Genomic DNA, 17,248 nt, shown 5'->3' with positions numbered 1-17,248 from the left:
CTTTGGCATCGAGCATGGCTTGAGCAGGCTCCTTTTCAAATTAAATTAAAATTGGTAAACACTTTGAATCAGTTCCTTTGTAAATGAGAATATATGAATGTTTTGAGCTTGTCACAGATTGTTAAATGTTGCCCCTAGCCCAATTAGGTTCAGTGGTATAACACTCTTGCCCAATCAGGGGCCAATAGTCTGGACACTTTCCCAATCAGGAGCCAATAGTTTGGCCACTTGTCTAATCAGGGGCCAGAAGTTTGGCCGCTTGTACAATCAGAGGCTAGTAGTTTGGTCTCTTGCCCAATCGGGGACTAGTAATTTGGACGCTGAGTTAATAGGGAAGTGAAAAACTTTGGTCGGGTTAAAGAAATTAAAGGAAAACATTCCCTCATCTCAGCGTGGTAGAGCACAAGCTATTACCAGCTTATTATTGTAAAACTGATGTTGCCAGTCAATAACTTTGTCTTCTTTTCCATTTTAACCCTTTCACTGCCAAATTTCTTGAAATCTCTGGACAACTATAAAAAAAAACTACAGAATTAAGATGGCGGGACTTCCATTTCGCCGTTAAATGGAAATTACCCAGAATGCAACTCGGACGGCAAAGGGGAAATCACGGGCTTTGAAAAGTGGCTCGAATCAAATGGCTGATGTTCGAACAGCTGTACGCGTGAGAGGCAAAATTGGAGATAAATGCTTAGTCATGAGATTAAGGTTTGCTGTCATGAAAGAACTTTGGTTTTAAAATGAGATTTTGAATTACAAATTGGAAGCAAAGATGTGTATTTTTCAGCTTTCCTCGATGCCGCAGAAAACGGGTATTTTTGGTTTTGCTTGAAAATCAATGTTGATATGGAACGGCAAACGGAGGATAAACTCAGTTTATTGGCTCTTAAAGCCTAAAACACTTACTGATTGAAACTATTAGTAGACCATAATAACCAGATTTCTGAATTTGAGAACGTGGCCAATCTTGAAAGCGGTAGCCTCTAAAACGGCGAGATTAATCGCCTTTAGCAGTGAAAGGGTAAACGCCAGATTGTGAACTTCATTATCTCTGCAATATTGAGTGTACGGCCATTTTCCAGATATTCTCATGTTTTAACTTTAAAATTTCGGCCTTGTAAAACGTCAAGGGAGTAGAGTTGACGGTATCAAAAATAGTATTTTCAAGAATGATGCTGAATAAATTGTCTTAATCTTGTTTTTGACACACAATAAAGCTTACGGTTGGGAATAAGGAACTTCCATTGTACAGTTGTGCTTCTAGTAGCCTGGTCCTTGAATGAAAGAGAGGCTAGAGCTGATGTTGTTTCACTGAAAACTGTATCCATCTTTTCAAACGTCCACTTATGTCTAGAAATGCTCGTAACTCTGAATTTGGGCCTATCTGAATACTCCCAGATTACTGCTATTCCGCGTTGTCCACCACCCGATTAATTTGTACTTGCTCCCCTATCATTTTAGAGAAGATAGTAAGGTATTCTCTGTAGTCTAATTTTCCAGCAGGGAGAGCAGATTTTTCACGGCTTTTGAGACACGTCAGCAGCCGTCGTATATCTTCGGTGCCTTCCTTCTCACGTTATCATATTAATTTAAGTCGACCTAGGAATCGGCGTTAAAAAATGAAAATAGCTTGATCAATAAAAATATATCAAAAAATTCAATATGTACAACAGAGACACCAAAACATAATTTCAGCATTTAAAGAACATTTTATTGTTTCGAAATTTTCATTGATTTCCATTAAACCAAGAGGTATATCTTTGATATACAAGAAGCATGATTCCAAGCCTCGTGGGGTAGAACGCGATCGACGAGGGTACGTTGACAATGTCCCTTTTTTTTACTCCTTTGCAGCCCTTTTTTTCAATTTTAAGCCCTCTGTGGCTTTATTCTTGTTATCAGGAATCTTGCACATAGAAGGTGTTTTTCTGTTTGTAACTCGATCTTTGAAGACAGGCCAAAAATCGTGCCACTTTTTCAAGTTGCCTTGCTTGCCAACACAGCTTCTCGAGGCTTCACGGATTTCTTCCGAGGAGAGGACTGTTTTCCATAAGTTAACGTCTGTCACATGGGCGGGCCAATCACTTTGTGGAAGAATGCTTAATTTCCCTCCTCCCGTTATGGAAGCCTTGATGAGGCCATCGGGACTGCTGCCTACGCCCTGAATATTGTTATCTCTGACACCGTCCACATACACCTGAGTCACACCAGAAAAGCCGTTCCACGTGATACAAATGTGATGCCACCGATAGTCATTGAGAAAGCCCCGCGAGAACGTTACCCCTCTGTCGACGAAAAAAGGAAACCAAGCGATGCCGCGTAAATGCTAATTTACAAGTACGATTTAGTTATCAGTCCGATTAGCAGACTCAGCCGCATGGGATTATTTACACGTTAACATTTGTCGGCCTCAAACATAGTAAGGCTTGACCAGCCTAATGATTTGCCTTTTTTATTGGGAGGGGAACCAGTTGTCCAAAATTAGTAAAACTTGGCGAACAGTTTGTTGTCAGTATCCTCATTGATCCAACGTATTTCATTTTTAAGTTTTAGTCACGTGCCCTGAAAACTATTAATAACAGTTATAAGTTTACTTAAAACGTGGGAAAAACTAGATCAGACCAATCTTTTCTGTTGCTTTTTCGAGAAAGTTTAGAGAGCACTTTATCATTTCACCTTTTAATGATGACCACGTTCTAACGTTAACGGTAAATTAAGGAAAATAGGTCACGTGACAATATACTGTCAAAATCTTCAAAAGTAAATGAGGTTTGCATCCTTAAAAGTCGGAATTACCTAGGCACTGTTGTACTAGACATTTTATAGACCAAAGTTTTGAAAATGCTGGAGTAAAAATTTTCCCCATTTTCAAAAACAGCGTGTTTGACGTCATTAGCCAAAGAATTTCACGTGACACTGTGAAAGACTTTAGTTTGATCAGTGAAGTTAGAGGTTGTGCAAGTTCCTTTGTCACGGAGAGTAGGAGTTCCTTGAAATCTCTTCTGGGGGTGTTTAAGAATAATTAACCAAGCCTTAGTTACTTGAGGCCGATTTTTTTTTTCTATTGGTGTAGCGCGAGCTCTAAAATCGGCCACATAATTTATAATTTGAGTTGATTTTCGTCCGCTTAATCATTTTCTCTGTCAAATTGCACCAAACTGTCCTGATTATCCGGTAAGCGTAAATTAGCCTTAAAGAACAAGGTACTTATCGTTAGTAATAAAAGCTTAGAAGCTTAGTACCTTTCGTCGAGTAGAAAATCCTCCTAGGATACTAACAAGAAGAAATAAGTACTTTTCCCGGGCGAAGACCGATCTAAAATCATTTTTTGTGTACAGTTGGCAGCAAATCGTCTCCGGCCAATTATTATCTCGCAGTTCAGTTTTTTTTTTTATCCAATCCTGTGAGTTGTTCTACCTTATTATGAAAGCGAGACTAAGTGCAAAGTTTTTGTTATGAAAATTAGTTTTCATTCATATGTAAACAAAACTTATTTTCATACGAAAGGTTTTGCACTTAGCCTCGTTTTCATAGTGAGGTTCACAGCAACTCGGAAATGGCCCATTAGTGTCCTGTCTTTCCATGGACACTTCGGAGGATTCTGTGTGTTCTCTTCTTCGCATTGTTATTCACTCAGTCCCTATGATATGTTGTTGCGTGTTCAGTAAACAAACCCTTAAAAAAGATTGGATATATTGGAGGACAATTCTTGAGGTTTATCATAATTTTTTATGTAAGTTGCGAGCATTGTGGGACGCAGCATAAATCCTTATCGAAAACATCGAACGTCTAATTCTCGCACCACTGATCGATGTGATCCTAACACGATAAACGTTGCATCTTTCTTTATTTCTAACCACACAAGATGCTTTCGGCATTGGTGATTCTAGAAGTAAGCAGGACGCGCCTCAAACAAGACCTAAATCGTATAACTAACAGGCTACAATCCCTACCAGCATTTCATTGATTAAGGCACCAGATCGCAGCGTAGAGTGCCATCTCGTTTGACGTATGGTATTTTCTTTCCACAAGCTTTTAGCAAGGCGAGTAAACAAAAACTTTCACAATTCATTACCGAACCACACAATTAGGCCCACTCTTCACAGAAAACTTTAAAAGGACCCCAGTTCAGTTACAGCGAGTGCGTCTTCATGATTATATGACTGATGTTAGAGCTCATTTTTGTCTCTTAACCCTATTCAACCCGGAGGGAGGGAGACAAAAAAAGTCAAACCGGAAGATACCAAACTTCGTGACATTTCTTAAATATTTATCCTCTCGTCCTTACGTTTCCATTCCTTCTTTAATTACCATATAGAAATTTAAGTTTAGCATCGACCTCTTTTTTACCAATTCTTTGATAAAATAAACATTTTTAAATTTTGGTAATTTTGGATGTAATTCTGAAATCACAAAATCCAAGTTACATCTGGCTAACAAGAAAAATTGACGTCGGTCATATAACGTCATTGTTCCACGATAAAATCGTCATTGGATCCCACAAAATAAAAAGTTTGTACGTCCTCGAAATTTTGTCATAGTTTTCATGTTCTTTGAGTTAGCGAGGACGAGGCGTTCAAGGAACAGTAATGCAGCAGCTCTCGTAAACTTGTTTTAATTGTGAGTAGCAGCTGCTTTTGTTTTGAGCGTTAGGGGTTTATTGTTCTGTTGTTTTTCCTATTGTTTTCTAGAAGGATTGCAAACCAATTGCGTGAGGCCTTATGAGAACTGCTATATCGCCATGGAGGGGAGAGAGAATCTGTACCACGCTTAAGGTTACCGTATACCTTTAGGGGTGTCTCGCGTCCAAGTGACGTAGCGCGTCCAGTTTAAACTGTAGCTACCGACGCCCCATATCAAATTAAAGCTTATTGAGCTAGCTATCAAACTATACCAAGAATTTTGAAAAAAAAAATATGAAAAATCAAATTTTTCACGATCTCTAAATACAAGCGTCCGAATCACCTTTTGAAATCTTTTTTGCTAATTTAATTTTCTCCTCAGTTTCCGGACCCAAAGAGCTTAAAAAACGTGTCTGCATTTTGCCATATTCAATCGCAGTGAAAAGTTACTGAACATTTTCGAAATAGGATAAAAAAAAGTGGAGTGACCGTACAAAAATCGCTCTCGGATAAAAAATATTTCGAAAGAAAAAATTCGCAGACAAATTTTTGTTGTTTGTACGTTAAACTAGCCACTGTGCAAATTTGAAGGCAAACGGACAAATTTCCTTTGAGTTTTAACTCTTTAAAGTATCTCCTCCAATAAGTGAAAAAATTGATTCGAGAAAACAGTGTGAAAATTTCGGCATCCATTTTATTTCAAAATTGTTAGTATAGTTTGAAAGCCAGCTCTATAAGCTATAATTCGATATAGAGTTCAGGTATCTACTGTTCAAACCGGACGCGCTACACTCGTTTGGACGCGAGACACCTCTAAAGGTATACGGTAACCTTAGGAAACTAAAAAAAACATGATTTGTTAAAAGAAAACAGCAGTGAAGCGACGTGTCTTTTACTCAATTCGTTAAAGGGGAAGTGTCACGGGGCTTTCCACCTTTCAAGTGAAAATGGTACAATAGTACCTTGACTTAGTTACAAACTCTAGAACTTAACTTAATTCTTTAAAGGAACAAATCCTGATGTGTAACTCACTTATAATCCTCCTTTATCTCGGATAACACGAAGAATTTTCCTTTCGAGGTATCGAACCCCAGAGCAAATCCTTCCATGTATTGGATTTCCGGTAAATACCCTACCAGGATGACCATTGAGGGATTAGTACCCTTTAATGGCTTTTGGAACTTGGTCCACAAACACAGCGTCAGTTTATAGATGTTAGGCATGTCCTTGATACCCACTTCCTTTCCAATTTCTTTTGATTTTCTGTATCCTGCTTTGACATCAAATGTAACTAGAAAAAGAAAATTTCTTGTGATCAGAGCATTTTCCGGACGGACACAAAGAATTTTCAAAATAATAAATCAATCCTTGAGGCTTTTTGAAATGGAACGTGCAACAATACATGCAGGGTTTCATTGTACTGAAAGGCGGTACACCCTTGGCCTTATTATCATTACCATTCTCTTCGCAGTCCTGCTCATGTTCAAGCTCACTCTCATTATCGTTATCGTTACCGTTATTATTTGAAAAACAAATAATCGGGTTAAAAGGCTGCTAAAAGCTTATTAAGTAACCAATCCACTGAGCAAACCTTTATATATAAATTAATAAATAAATAAATATTATTCCCTTTTTTTTTTTCGTTCTGTTGTTGTTGTTGTTGTTGTTTCTTTTTTTTTTTTCTTTTTTTTTTGGTTTTCACAATTTTATCCGACTAAATTGCCCGTGCACTGTTCATTCAACCACTTCTAATTTAGAAAGAGCTGGACTACATGGTTCAACTCATGCAAGACCTGGCTTGTAAAACTGATTTTAGATTTCAAGCCAGAATTCTTGTTTCGGACTTACAAGAACACTCATTGCCTTCTACAGGCATTTGATCTTTTGGACACTTTTCCAAGCACTTGTTGTTCAACGGGTTCTTGGCGTAACGACAGGCTACACAATTTGAAGCTTGCAAAGTGTTCTCCCCAGAATCAAGGCAGCCTAGAAAGAGGAAATAAAAAAATGACCGATTATAACAAATTAGGTGATTGTTGGAGACAATCTGTCTTTTGTTTTTACATTTTAGAAGCAGATTATATATACATATCTTGAACTTTTCGTTTAAACATTCAATCGTGACAAAAAGAAACTTTTATGTGAAATATATTGCCTGCTCGTTTCTGTTTATTTGGTTTGTTTTTAATTTGTCTTCCTTTGTATGTATTCATCAATTACAGCTAAAACGAAACTTAAACTGGCCATTCCCATTCTGATTCTGCATGTGATGTGCTCCCGGCTGTTGGCTAATGAAGACAACCAAAATTTTAATCAAGTAGTAAAAGCCAAGTTTGCATTTGTAACCTGCAAATGGATCACAATACTCGTGGCACTTCTGGACGCACAGATTCTCTTTAAGGTCCTTGTATGTATCTCCCTTGCATTCTGCGTCTATAAAGTCACGCCGTACAATATGAGCATCCCATATTTGAACTTCCTTATTCTTGTTGCCAAAAGCGTAAAACCGCGGGTTGAGCACGTCCTCTTTATCAGTGTAAATAAGGAAGACTTGTGAGGAATCTGCCGTGGCCAACACTTTTCCGTACTCTATCAGGACACTGGCGTCCTTCTCGTACAAACAAACAAAGTAGGACTGGTATAATAAGGAATTTGCAATCGACAGGGCTCCAGGGTCTGTCGTTGATGTCTTCTCGCTGTCTCCCTGTGTTCAAAGGGCAAAGGACAAAAAGGTAATCATGATTCTTGAAGCTTCATGCACAGGGAAACCAACTTGATGCACCGTTTTACCCCTTCAATTGTGTTTAGAAACGTAGCGTTTAAATTGTGGTTTATAACAGAAAAAGCGGGCTCTAATTTTTTTTCCTGTGGTTTTGGTTTCTTTTTACCTTACTTTTTCGCTTTATGACCGGCAGAAATATCTTTCGGTGTATTAACGCGGAAACAATTGGAAACATCAGGCGGCATAATTCTTAAAAAGATATCTTATTAAAATGCGCGTAGGAAATACAATTAAAATGTCACCCACGGAGCAGCTACACAAGTTAGCGTGCAGGGAGGTGAGGAGGAGGCAATGCTACAATTAGGAAAGGGATCAGCAGTTGCCTAGCTTAATCAAAGCTGACAAATTCATCAAATTATAAGTTTTGAAATAACTGCAAGGCTGGTCTAACTGCGTAGAAAACTTAACACGACAACGACATGATAGAGACCTTTGCAGTTTATTCTTTACTCAGGTTATATTTTGGAACCTAGATCTTCTCAGATTACCTAAAGGACTTTGCGTGTCTAAATAAAGTTAATATGCTTTACATTTTATAAGATCTATTCTAGTGATAAGCTTTTTTTAATAGAGAGGAAATGTTGTCCTAACCTAGAACTGACTAGTGTTTGTTCTTTTCTTTATTACTTACTGTGATCCATTATAAATAATGATTTTACTGAAGGTATGATTCCGATCATGATGATTGTCAGAATTCAAGCAAGTGTCATGGTCGTGTTCAACGTCACGATCATGGTTATGACAATTATTTTATTGTGATTTTATACCTTGTAAATGGCAACCTCTTCAGTTCCAATGCGCACATAATACCAGGTGGAATGTTCAGTTGGCACAGTCGCAAAAACAACAAAGAAATCTCCGGCTGAAGAAGCAGTGAACTGCAGGCAGCGACCACCACCAGTTGTCGGGTCAAGTCTTAAGGCGTTGGACCATTTTACGTGACATAGATTATTTGGTTTTTGTGCTGTTGATCTCTTCTGTCCTGTGGGAGCATTATCTTCCAATACAATGACTCGAGCCAGTGGAAACCCAACTTGGTTCTCTCTCAAGTTTGGGTAAATCTTTTTCGACTCTTTCAAATCCGCCTCGCTGAGTTCTAAGCTTCCATACTTCGAGTTGTAACTCAGAACAAGACCGAACACAGAAATTTTGTGGTTTTCGAGCTCGCCACTTTTCCCGTTGCGATATCCACTGAACATGTGGAACTTGCCATCTTGGTCGGTAGTGAACCATCTGCCGTGTGCGAAGCGAATTCGACGGGTCATGTTTTTCTGAATTTTCACCACGCCGTCTAAACCACGAGCCAGATCATTTTCCATGTCAAATATCACTTTGATGGTTTTACTTGGTTGGCTTATTTCTTCCCACATTGGAACACCAATGTCATCACTTAATATATCTGTATAATCGTCTTCATTGGCCTCTTCATCGACTTCACACTTCGGAATGTTCATGTCTGACACCGATATCGGGCCCTGACAAAACAATAAAAAAAATTCGTTCAAAATCAAATTTCTGTTTTACCGTATAGTAATTTTTCCCATTCATAGTTTACAACAAGTCCGTTCGACTTAAATGACCGGCTTTCACCTTGTTATAATCTCGTGGTGAATCTACGTCAAGTCTGTCTCGACGGGCAACGACAAAATTTAATTGATACAGAACTGTACTGATATTTAACATTCTAACATAATTACACATAAAATTAACTGAATTTGTTTGAATTTGTGAGCAGCATTTGGCTGTTTTTTTGTGCCGCTGCCAGGGAGAATTTTTAAAATTGTTTGAAAATAGACGGTGGATGTTTTGATTTTCCAATGTCTAGTTGCTCAACCGTCCACAGTTGCCACAAGAACGATTTATACCTCACCCTGTAGCTGTTCATCTAGATATCTATAAGATGAATTTTGTAAAAGATTGGTGAGAATAAGTTGATAGGTGTTGAAATATTATATCTTGATACAAAAGCTCAAACCCTATTCTGAATATAAGTGAATGCTTTTACCCCTTTCGCTAAAATTAACTAAAGTGATGCCGACAAAAATTAGAAACGTGTTTCTTCCACCGTATTTCATTTTTCCATCATAGCATTTTCGCAGTGTTTGGTATTTTTTAGTCTTTGTTAGAAGCAAGAGACGAGGAATATTTTGGGAGGAAATGGGTGAAATCTAGAATTCGAGGATAAATTTAACTCCATGCAACGATAAAATAAGGAGGAGTGCACGCAAAAATATCTTGAGCGCAAGCAGCAACGTTATTTTAAATCAGTAAGTCTCAAAAGGAAATTGTATCTTTTGTACGCGCAGAGAAATTAGACTTCTCGGTTTCTTTTTTTTAGGGGAAACTAACTGTGTTAGTTGCTAGTCGCATAGCTATTTGTGTGGATAACCTCCCTTGAAGCTGTGTCCACATTACTGTCAAAAAAAATTAATTAATTAATTAATAAATGGGAACTTCAGTGGCTTCCACAGAGTGGATGCACTAATTCCAGATGCACTAATTCCAGGTGGAATTGCATTTGGGAACTTTGGTGTTTGAGGAGGGAGGAAAACCGGAGTACCTGATGGAGAACCCTCGTTGCAGGGAAGAGAAAAAGAAAACAAAAAACTCAACCGACATTCGAATTAGACACCGAAAATCGAACCCGGGCCACATTGGTGGGAGCGAGTGCTTCCAACACCGTGTCATCCCTACATTCTAAAGAAATGCAACTCTCCCCTGAGTTCTCTAATTCCAAAAATGGAAGTGAAATAAACTATTACGTTTGCGTTGGTTGCTATTGATAGTCGCATCAATCTAAAACCATAGGCTAAGTTTGTGCAGTTGTAGACACATTTTACCATTTTTGTCCAATTGTGTTCAAGATCAACAGTAAACCACTAACTACCTCTTCCATGTAAGTTTCAATCGCCCTCTTCAAGCTTGCTTGCCTTCTTCTCAGCGCTGTGTCCAACTCCTCTCGATCTTGGAATTGGCAGTAGTGTTTCTTGTTATTTCCATTCTGAGTGTAATACCTCTTGGTACCTTCTTGCGTTTCCTCTTCTATTAGACTTTTGATGTGGCCTTCACAGCCCCAGTCGACTTTCTCTTCAAGAAACAAATCGTGCGCTCGGAAGTTAACCAGGTCTGCTATCGTTCCTAAGAAGAAGTTGTAGGCTTTGGGGTAGGCAGGAATGCTTTTTAGCCATTCCTTAAAATCGCCCTTGAACGTTGGAGAGTACACATCTGACAGAACGGCTGCAATTTCGTGGCTTCCACCTTGAGCAAAAACGGATGTAGAGGTAAACTTCTGCTCCTCTTTTTGACTCTCACCTCCTTCTGTGTTTAATTTGGCAGAGGCACTTGAAAACAATGCCCTGAATTCCGCTTCCATTTCTTCCGCGAACTCTACTTTTGATTGAACATGTTTTGCTTGCATGGTTTTTATTATTCTCAGTTGACCTCCGAATTTGGCTGATTTCACGTAATGTGTTCCCCATCTCTGAATGAAATTTTCTGTTAAAGTAATCGAATTGAAACATACAAGATTATTAATCTCTTAAGATATTCGTTGTAAATTGCAAACCTTTTCTTACATTTTTGACGCGACTTCATTGAGCGTGAGGTGACAGTTAATTCGAGAGGGCATTCGAGAAAGACGATTGCCACCTTTTGCAAAAGCATTACGTTCGTCCGTCAAGTATCGTTTACACGTGACGACATCCCTGCCATGTTGGTGTACGAAAGGTTTCTCATCAACCTCCGGTTCCCAGGATCTCATAGCTTCTTTTATCAAGGTTCACCAAAATGCCCGCCACATCATTGTCATTTGGATCTCTGGGGATTGTTTACATACAGTCATTTCATTTTTATCGAAATGAAACATAAGAAGGGAGCAAAGTAAAATGCTTGGAAGTCGTCCGTGGTGATTCCTCGATTTAGTTAAGTAACAGACGCTCCACCGTATAACATTAATAATGGAGTTTAATGTCAAAGATTGGAAAAACATTTCTCTCGTGTACTGGAAAGGGCTATTACACATTCACTACTAAGTTGAATCTTTGAAGAGCTTTCTTTAAGAGGATTTTTAAGTAGAAGGTGCAACAATCAAGGTAGCAACTTGTAAATATGTAGTTATTTTCACAAGTTATTATTATTTTTTTCAGTATTTAAGTCTCTAAATCATTACAAAACGGTGAGCCTTTACTTTTTCTGTTTGTTTAAGCTGTGTGGAAGACAGTGAAAACAAGTCAATGAAACGCTAAGGAAAGCTAACATTTTCCACCGCTTCGCCAACCTTGATCCAAGGGCTTTTCTCTTGTAATTACCTAAGCAAGGTACCACATTGGCTCCGAGAGAAGATTGCCTTCGAGTGTTTAAGGTTTCTGTAATCTGCTTTGTTTTAAGGGGTGGGTGATTGGCCCACCGCCCAACCCCAAACCTGGAGGACCAGGGGCTGTTCTTTGTCTGGCCTCTACCCCTCGACCAATCCGGCATGGTTTGACCTGTCAGGGACAAAAGTCCCAGCCGGCACAGCTCTTAGGGTCATTGAGACACCCAAGCCTCACCACAACTACAAGGTGACAGCCCAAGGTAATATTAAGAATTAAGGAAACGTCAGGCAAAACGAGGTCAGATAAAACCACAACTTACGGTATTTTACTTGAGCGCCGGGGTCGAAGAAGGACAAGGGAAGCGACATAAATTCCCTCAAGAATGATAAACTGAGATCACTGGGCTTCACTTCGTCCATGAATATTTCATACCTGAACACCATTAATTAAATAATCATTAGCGATGGAATATTAAACATCAAGAAGTTACGTCGACGAAAAAAAAATCAATATTTACAATTAAAACCTTACAACAACTATAACAATAACAATAACAATGACAGACGTATGAAACCAGTGAGGAGAATAATGTATCTTGGCACTGCAACTTAAAGGGTTAAGAACAGTAAATGTCAAGTGGAAGATAGGAAGAGGTGGTCGCCTTTTTTACTCACCTATCGACGTCGACATTCAAAATTGCCATGAATTGTTGAGCGCTTTTTTGCATCGATCCACCCCACGCCAGGTTTACTCCTCCACTGAATCCCATAATGGATCCAGACATTCCAGCTTCAATCTGAAGTTGTTTTTGATACTCCTTCCTACTTTCAAAGGTCATCATATAAGCAGCTGTGTCATAAACTCCATGCACATTCATTGTATCCGGAACTGAAAAGCCGTCGTAACTGAAACAAAATAAAATGAAACTAATTTTTAATTCAGTTATTACGGTAATTCATTGAGTCCAAAACATCTTGTCAGTCATCCTATCTGGAAGACATCATTTTACAATAGACAGGGTAATGAGCTCCTGAAACAGACTAATCATGTTATTTAGTAAACCATCACTGAGTCGGCTATGAATCGTTAAGTGTTCTAAATTTCCGATATACTGTGTGTCAACGAGACGTTGGAAATATCCTACTGAATAGAAAATAAAACTCTTCTAGCTAGTTCAATTTTGTTCAAGATACTGCATAACAACTAAGGCCCTTTAAATTTCACATTTTTCGGGGGAGGATACCCAGTCCCCATAGTGTCCAAAGTGTGGAAGACAAGAGTGAGATGCCCCCCAATTGATAAAAGCTTAGTTTTCTAGTAATATTTCACCAGTGTTGATAACAATGATCAGCGACAACGGAATCCAGTGTAAGGAGAGTTGCAAGCCGTAGATACTGACAACCAGGGCGGGAATTCCAATGTTTATTCTATAAACTCAGTTATATGCCACCCAAGGGGTAGGGTGTTTACCGTCATTTTGGTATGAAAGTCCCAAAACGGCTATGGATTTTACAAATAAGATCGGAAAATTGGCCTTTAAACCGTTTCAAAATGACAAACTTAAGTAAAAAATGAGGCCTACTTAAAGTTTGGAGAACCGGACCGCGTATCAAAGGAGTTTTGTCATCTTTATCGAATTGTTCTAAGTATGACGAGTGCATGTTGTAGCTGTACATTCCTGAAATGGAGACACTATATATATCCTTACCTTCCCTTATTTGCACAAACCCTCTGGACAATACTCTTTTTTCTTGACTCGGGGCTGTATGTTCCACTGCCATCAAATCCAACACCAATGAACGCCGCACCATCAATCATGTTCTGTGGAATGGTAAGGGATTAAAACTGGGTTAGCACTCTCTCCCTATCAAAAAGAAGACGGGCTGACTTTGGCGATTGGTATTTCGAAGAGACGTTTATGGTGTGTATACATGTATACAAATATACCCAGGAGATAAGCCTGAGGCCTGACAATCTCACATTTGCGATGTTCTATAAAAGGTTCAGATTTCTATACGCCCTTCATAATCAAGTTATTTCAGTTAATACCTACTAATTTGTTCAGGTGTGAGCCATGCAAACTATTAAATAAATACGAACGGAGAACATTTATTTTCTTAAAATTTTGCGATTCGAAGTTTTCGCAGCCCAGGCTGTGCTCAAAACCCACTGGCGAGATCGTGAATTTTACCAGACCTGCAGCTGTTAGCTCTGGGGAATACAGATCATTCAAAACCTCCTAATTCGCTTCTTATAAACGATGACCATTCACGTTTACTATGTGATGAATTGCACTCATAAGCTTCAATTACTGTAATAAACGTGAGGGCGCAAAGTTTATGAGCGCTTATTACAACATGTGATTTAACCCATGTTCAAATGAATAAATTGCAAAAGTGGCTCGTCCTCACAAGCTATGCTACATATCAGTGGTAACTTCTCTCGATCTTCTACGAAAATCTGTTAAACTATTTACCCGCAATCCAGTTTCTGTTTCTGAAGTGAGAGGTGAAAGGTTTGAAATTCGACAAAGAAGGGCATATTTCCATCGAACATGCCATCGACAAATGGTTGCAATAAACCAGGAAATGAGTTAACTATCGCTTTAAAATTAATCCACGAAGCAAGATTAAAAATTTATTACCAAATTAATTGTAATAAAAATGCTGAAAGAATTTCATTAAAGCAGTCATGTAACGAGATAAGTCCATGACATTGAAGCGAATTCACTGTCAACAATCTGTTGTTTTAGCCGCTGACCAGTTCGTTTAAAGAGTCCTGTGTTAGCTTAATATCCTCGCATCACTGTTGGATATCCTAAAACAAACGTTACTTGCGCAAGATTGAGCAGGATAATTGTTTTATTATTCAACACGTTGATAAAGAGCACTGTTTTATTGCTGAAAATCTGGAGAATTTCTCCCCGACAAACTAAATTGGCGTATATCGCAGGATATCTGTTGACCACGGACGACGAATATTCAATGCACCATGACCATATTTGGGTAGTGTTGCAACGGGTTGAATAATAACATCGGATATTTCTCACTTTTAATTGGGGCATGTTAAGTCAGGTGACACAATTTTTACCAATTACAGGCGAGCGAAAAGATATTTGATGGATGAAAATTCGATTCATGATAACAGGAAACTCACCTTGCATGAAACAGAGGTTGCGGCCGCACTATAGCATGGATCATTTTTGGTGTAACCTGTCCCAAAACAGCCATTCATTAAAACCTGTCCCATTCCTGCTGGGTAAACAAAAGAAGGCTCTCCATCCTCTGCAGCCGGCTTAGATTGTCCTCCAATTGAAGCCTCAATGTGATATCCTGAAGGAACGAACATGTTATCTACTGCCCAGGACTTTTCGGGCATGATATCTAACTTTATCTGAAAACAAAAGAACAGCAATCGCAGTATAAAATCAAACAGTACAATAGTTCCATTGTCACCTTATTTATATCCCTGAATTTCATGGTCAAACACCTGTCAACACCAGGCCTTTAAGAAAATAATGCTAATGCGATATCTGAACAACTCCAAATTTAGTGTAAAGTATGAATAAAATAATGTAACAACTGATCTTAATCACTTTTTGATTTCGTTGTATTATTGTTTGTTTTTTCTGCTTTTGTTGTTGTTGTTTTTCGTACGTATTTGTATTTGTGCTTTCAACATCAAGGTTTGTTACGATATGATACGGCTTATAGGCCACAGTTCGTGGACGGTGTTCCGTAAGTCGCAAAAGAAAATAGAATTCACCCAGGAACGGAGAAATGATTAACCTGAATATTATATAAAAGTATCAAGCTATTTTTTTCTGAGGAAATCAGTTTGTTTTTCAATGAACTTGTCAAGCTGTACCTACTTAAATAATAGCCTCATCTGCCGTTTCTTCGAGTGTAGGGCGTTCGTTACAACCTTTTTACATGAGCCCGATCAACAGCCCTGGCAGGTTTCCGAGATTTGGCCTCACCACTATATCCGTATCTATGTTTCCTATGAGAAAGGGACGTTTTTCCGACGAGCAAGACATCCGTTTCGCGGTCATTGGATCTCGGAAACTGGGCTTAAAATCTTTCCGATAAAGACGAATCTGCAATGGCCTGTAAAAGCCTAATTTCGGAGCTGATAAACAAATTCAGTACCAGGAGCTGGGAGGGGAGATGATAAAATTTTATTTAGATGATGTTTTTAGTTTCAACTTTAAAAGGAAGGGAAGGCCAAACAGAAGAATTAATCGTACCATTTTCTTCTCACTAAATGGGATGAACAGGAAACTCAATTCGTCCTGTTAAAGGGGAACGTCCGCTAACGGTGAACTAATTTCAAAAGGCCCTTACTACAGATAAAAGTTTTCTAAGTAGAGATTTTTAATAAGTGGAACTGGTTGACTTCATAGGCTTTACGAATCATAACCCTTGCAGTCAGCGAGTAACAAACTCTGTGGAAATGAATGGCAAACTGATAGGCAAAACTCCAATGTACCTCCTTTTTCAAGAATTCAGCTGCCTTTTCCTTTGCATGCTCGATGTTTTCAAAACTCTTATCAACCAACTTTCCCACTACTTCAACACCTTTGCCTATCGCCGCCTGCATCACTTGCGGATTTTTAAGCATCGTCATAGCCACTGCAGGAAGTGCTCTTTTATTTCCGGAATCAGCGGACTGGACTTGAGGTATTAAGGTCCTTGCAGTTTGATTCAGGTCTACTGAAGCAAGAGCAAAAGTACTCAATTATCGATTCTGATTCCAGATCCTGACCATTATCCCTACTGAGAACACGCAGTCAACACCTATTGTCATATTTCAACCTGACCTTGGACACCTTACGAGGCTTACACAATGTCAGAATATTCCTTTTGTCATATTGTCGACATGACGGGAACAGAGCCCCATGTATTTGGTAGAGAAGTCATTGAATAGAGCTCTAGTTAAGCAACGAACAACCTTTTGGGGCTGAGCTCCGATGCACAATATTTAGGATAAAGCGTTGATTTGAAAACAGTCTTCTCGGCTTTTTCTTATTGTGATGGGTAACCCTATATAGCAAGTTAAAAATTACTGCTCTTGACAGCAAGCCCTTGCTGTATGGTGTAGTTCTTATGGATCAGTGAAAAGAGAAGATTCTGATTATTTCCGTCTTTTTCTCGTCAGTTTCAAATATTTTCTCATCACCACATCACCGCAAAAGATGCGAGTGTTATTCTTATTCTTGTAAAGAGTGTATTTGGTCATCAACAACTTTATTTCGGCGAAATTAGTAAAGTACATAGAGACTACATGGCTTTCAATTGAGCGTAGAAGGTAATTTTCCCGTTTACGGCTTTGCTTTTTCCTTACTATGCTCTTTGATTGATTAGAAAACTCGCGTTACTTTATCATCCAAATGATGAGCCATCACGGCTAATGCGTCAAGAAATGAAAGCAGTGGCCGCCGGGACCGAAATAAATCAACCTTTTTGAACCGTTAATCATGAGCTTTAAACAGAAATCAGGATTACTTCTCAAAAGACTGTTACTGATTT

The 17,248-nt window shown here is 38.7% G+C and overlaps 1 protein-coding gene across 1 annotated transcript in view; it reads right to left on the bottom strand.

The window, feature by feature from the left end:
* Positions 1-1,767: 1,767 nt before the first annotated feature.
* LOC146476718 (uncharacterized) overlaps positions 1,768-17,248 on the bottom strand; it is a 17,377-nt gene continuing 1,896 nt past the window's right edge. Inside the window, exons 4-14 of the mRNA XM_085114155.1 lie at positions 16,209-16,429; positions 14,874-15,110; positions 13,426-13,538; positions 12,392-12,622; positions 12,037-12,149; positions 10,292-10,899; positions 8,172-8,879; positions 6,969-7,326; positions 6,471-6,608; positions 5,655-5,913; positions 1,768-2,285 (exon numbers count right to left, since the gene is read on the bottom strand). Of these exons, the coding sequence (XP_084970281.1) occupies positions 1,841-2,285; positions 5,655-5,913; positions 6,471-6,608; positions 6,969-7,326; positions 8,172-8,879; positions 10,292-10,899; positions 12,037-12,149; positions 12,392-12,622; positions 13,426-13,538; positions 14,874-15,110; positions 16,209-16,429 (3,431 nt within the window). The 3' untranslated portion in view covers positions 1,768-1,840. The remainder of the gene's footprint in view (positions 2,286-5,654; positions 5,914-6,470; positions 6,609-6,968; positions 7,327-8,171; positions 8,880-10,291; positions 10,900-12,036; positions 12,150-12,391; positions 12,623-13,425; positions 13,539-14,873; positions 15,111-16,208; positions 16,430-17,248) is intronic.

The sequence above is a fragment of the Pavona decussata genome, unplaced genomic scaffold (genome assembly GCF_977016875.1).
Source record: "Pavona decussata unplaced genomic scaffold, jaPavDecu1.1 SCAFFOLD_73, whole genome shotgun sequence".
Taxonomy (NCBI): Eukaryota; Metazoa; Cnidaria; class Anthozoa; order Scleractinia; family Agariciidae; genus Pavona; species Pavona decussata.
This window is presented reverse-complemented; position numbering and strand designations above follow the sequence as displayed.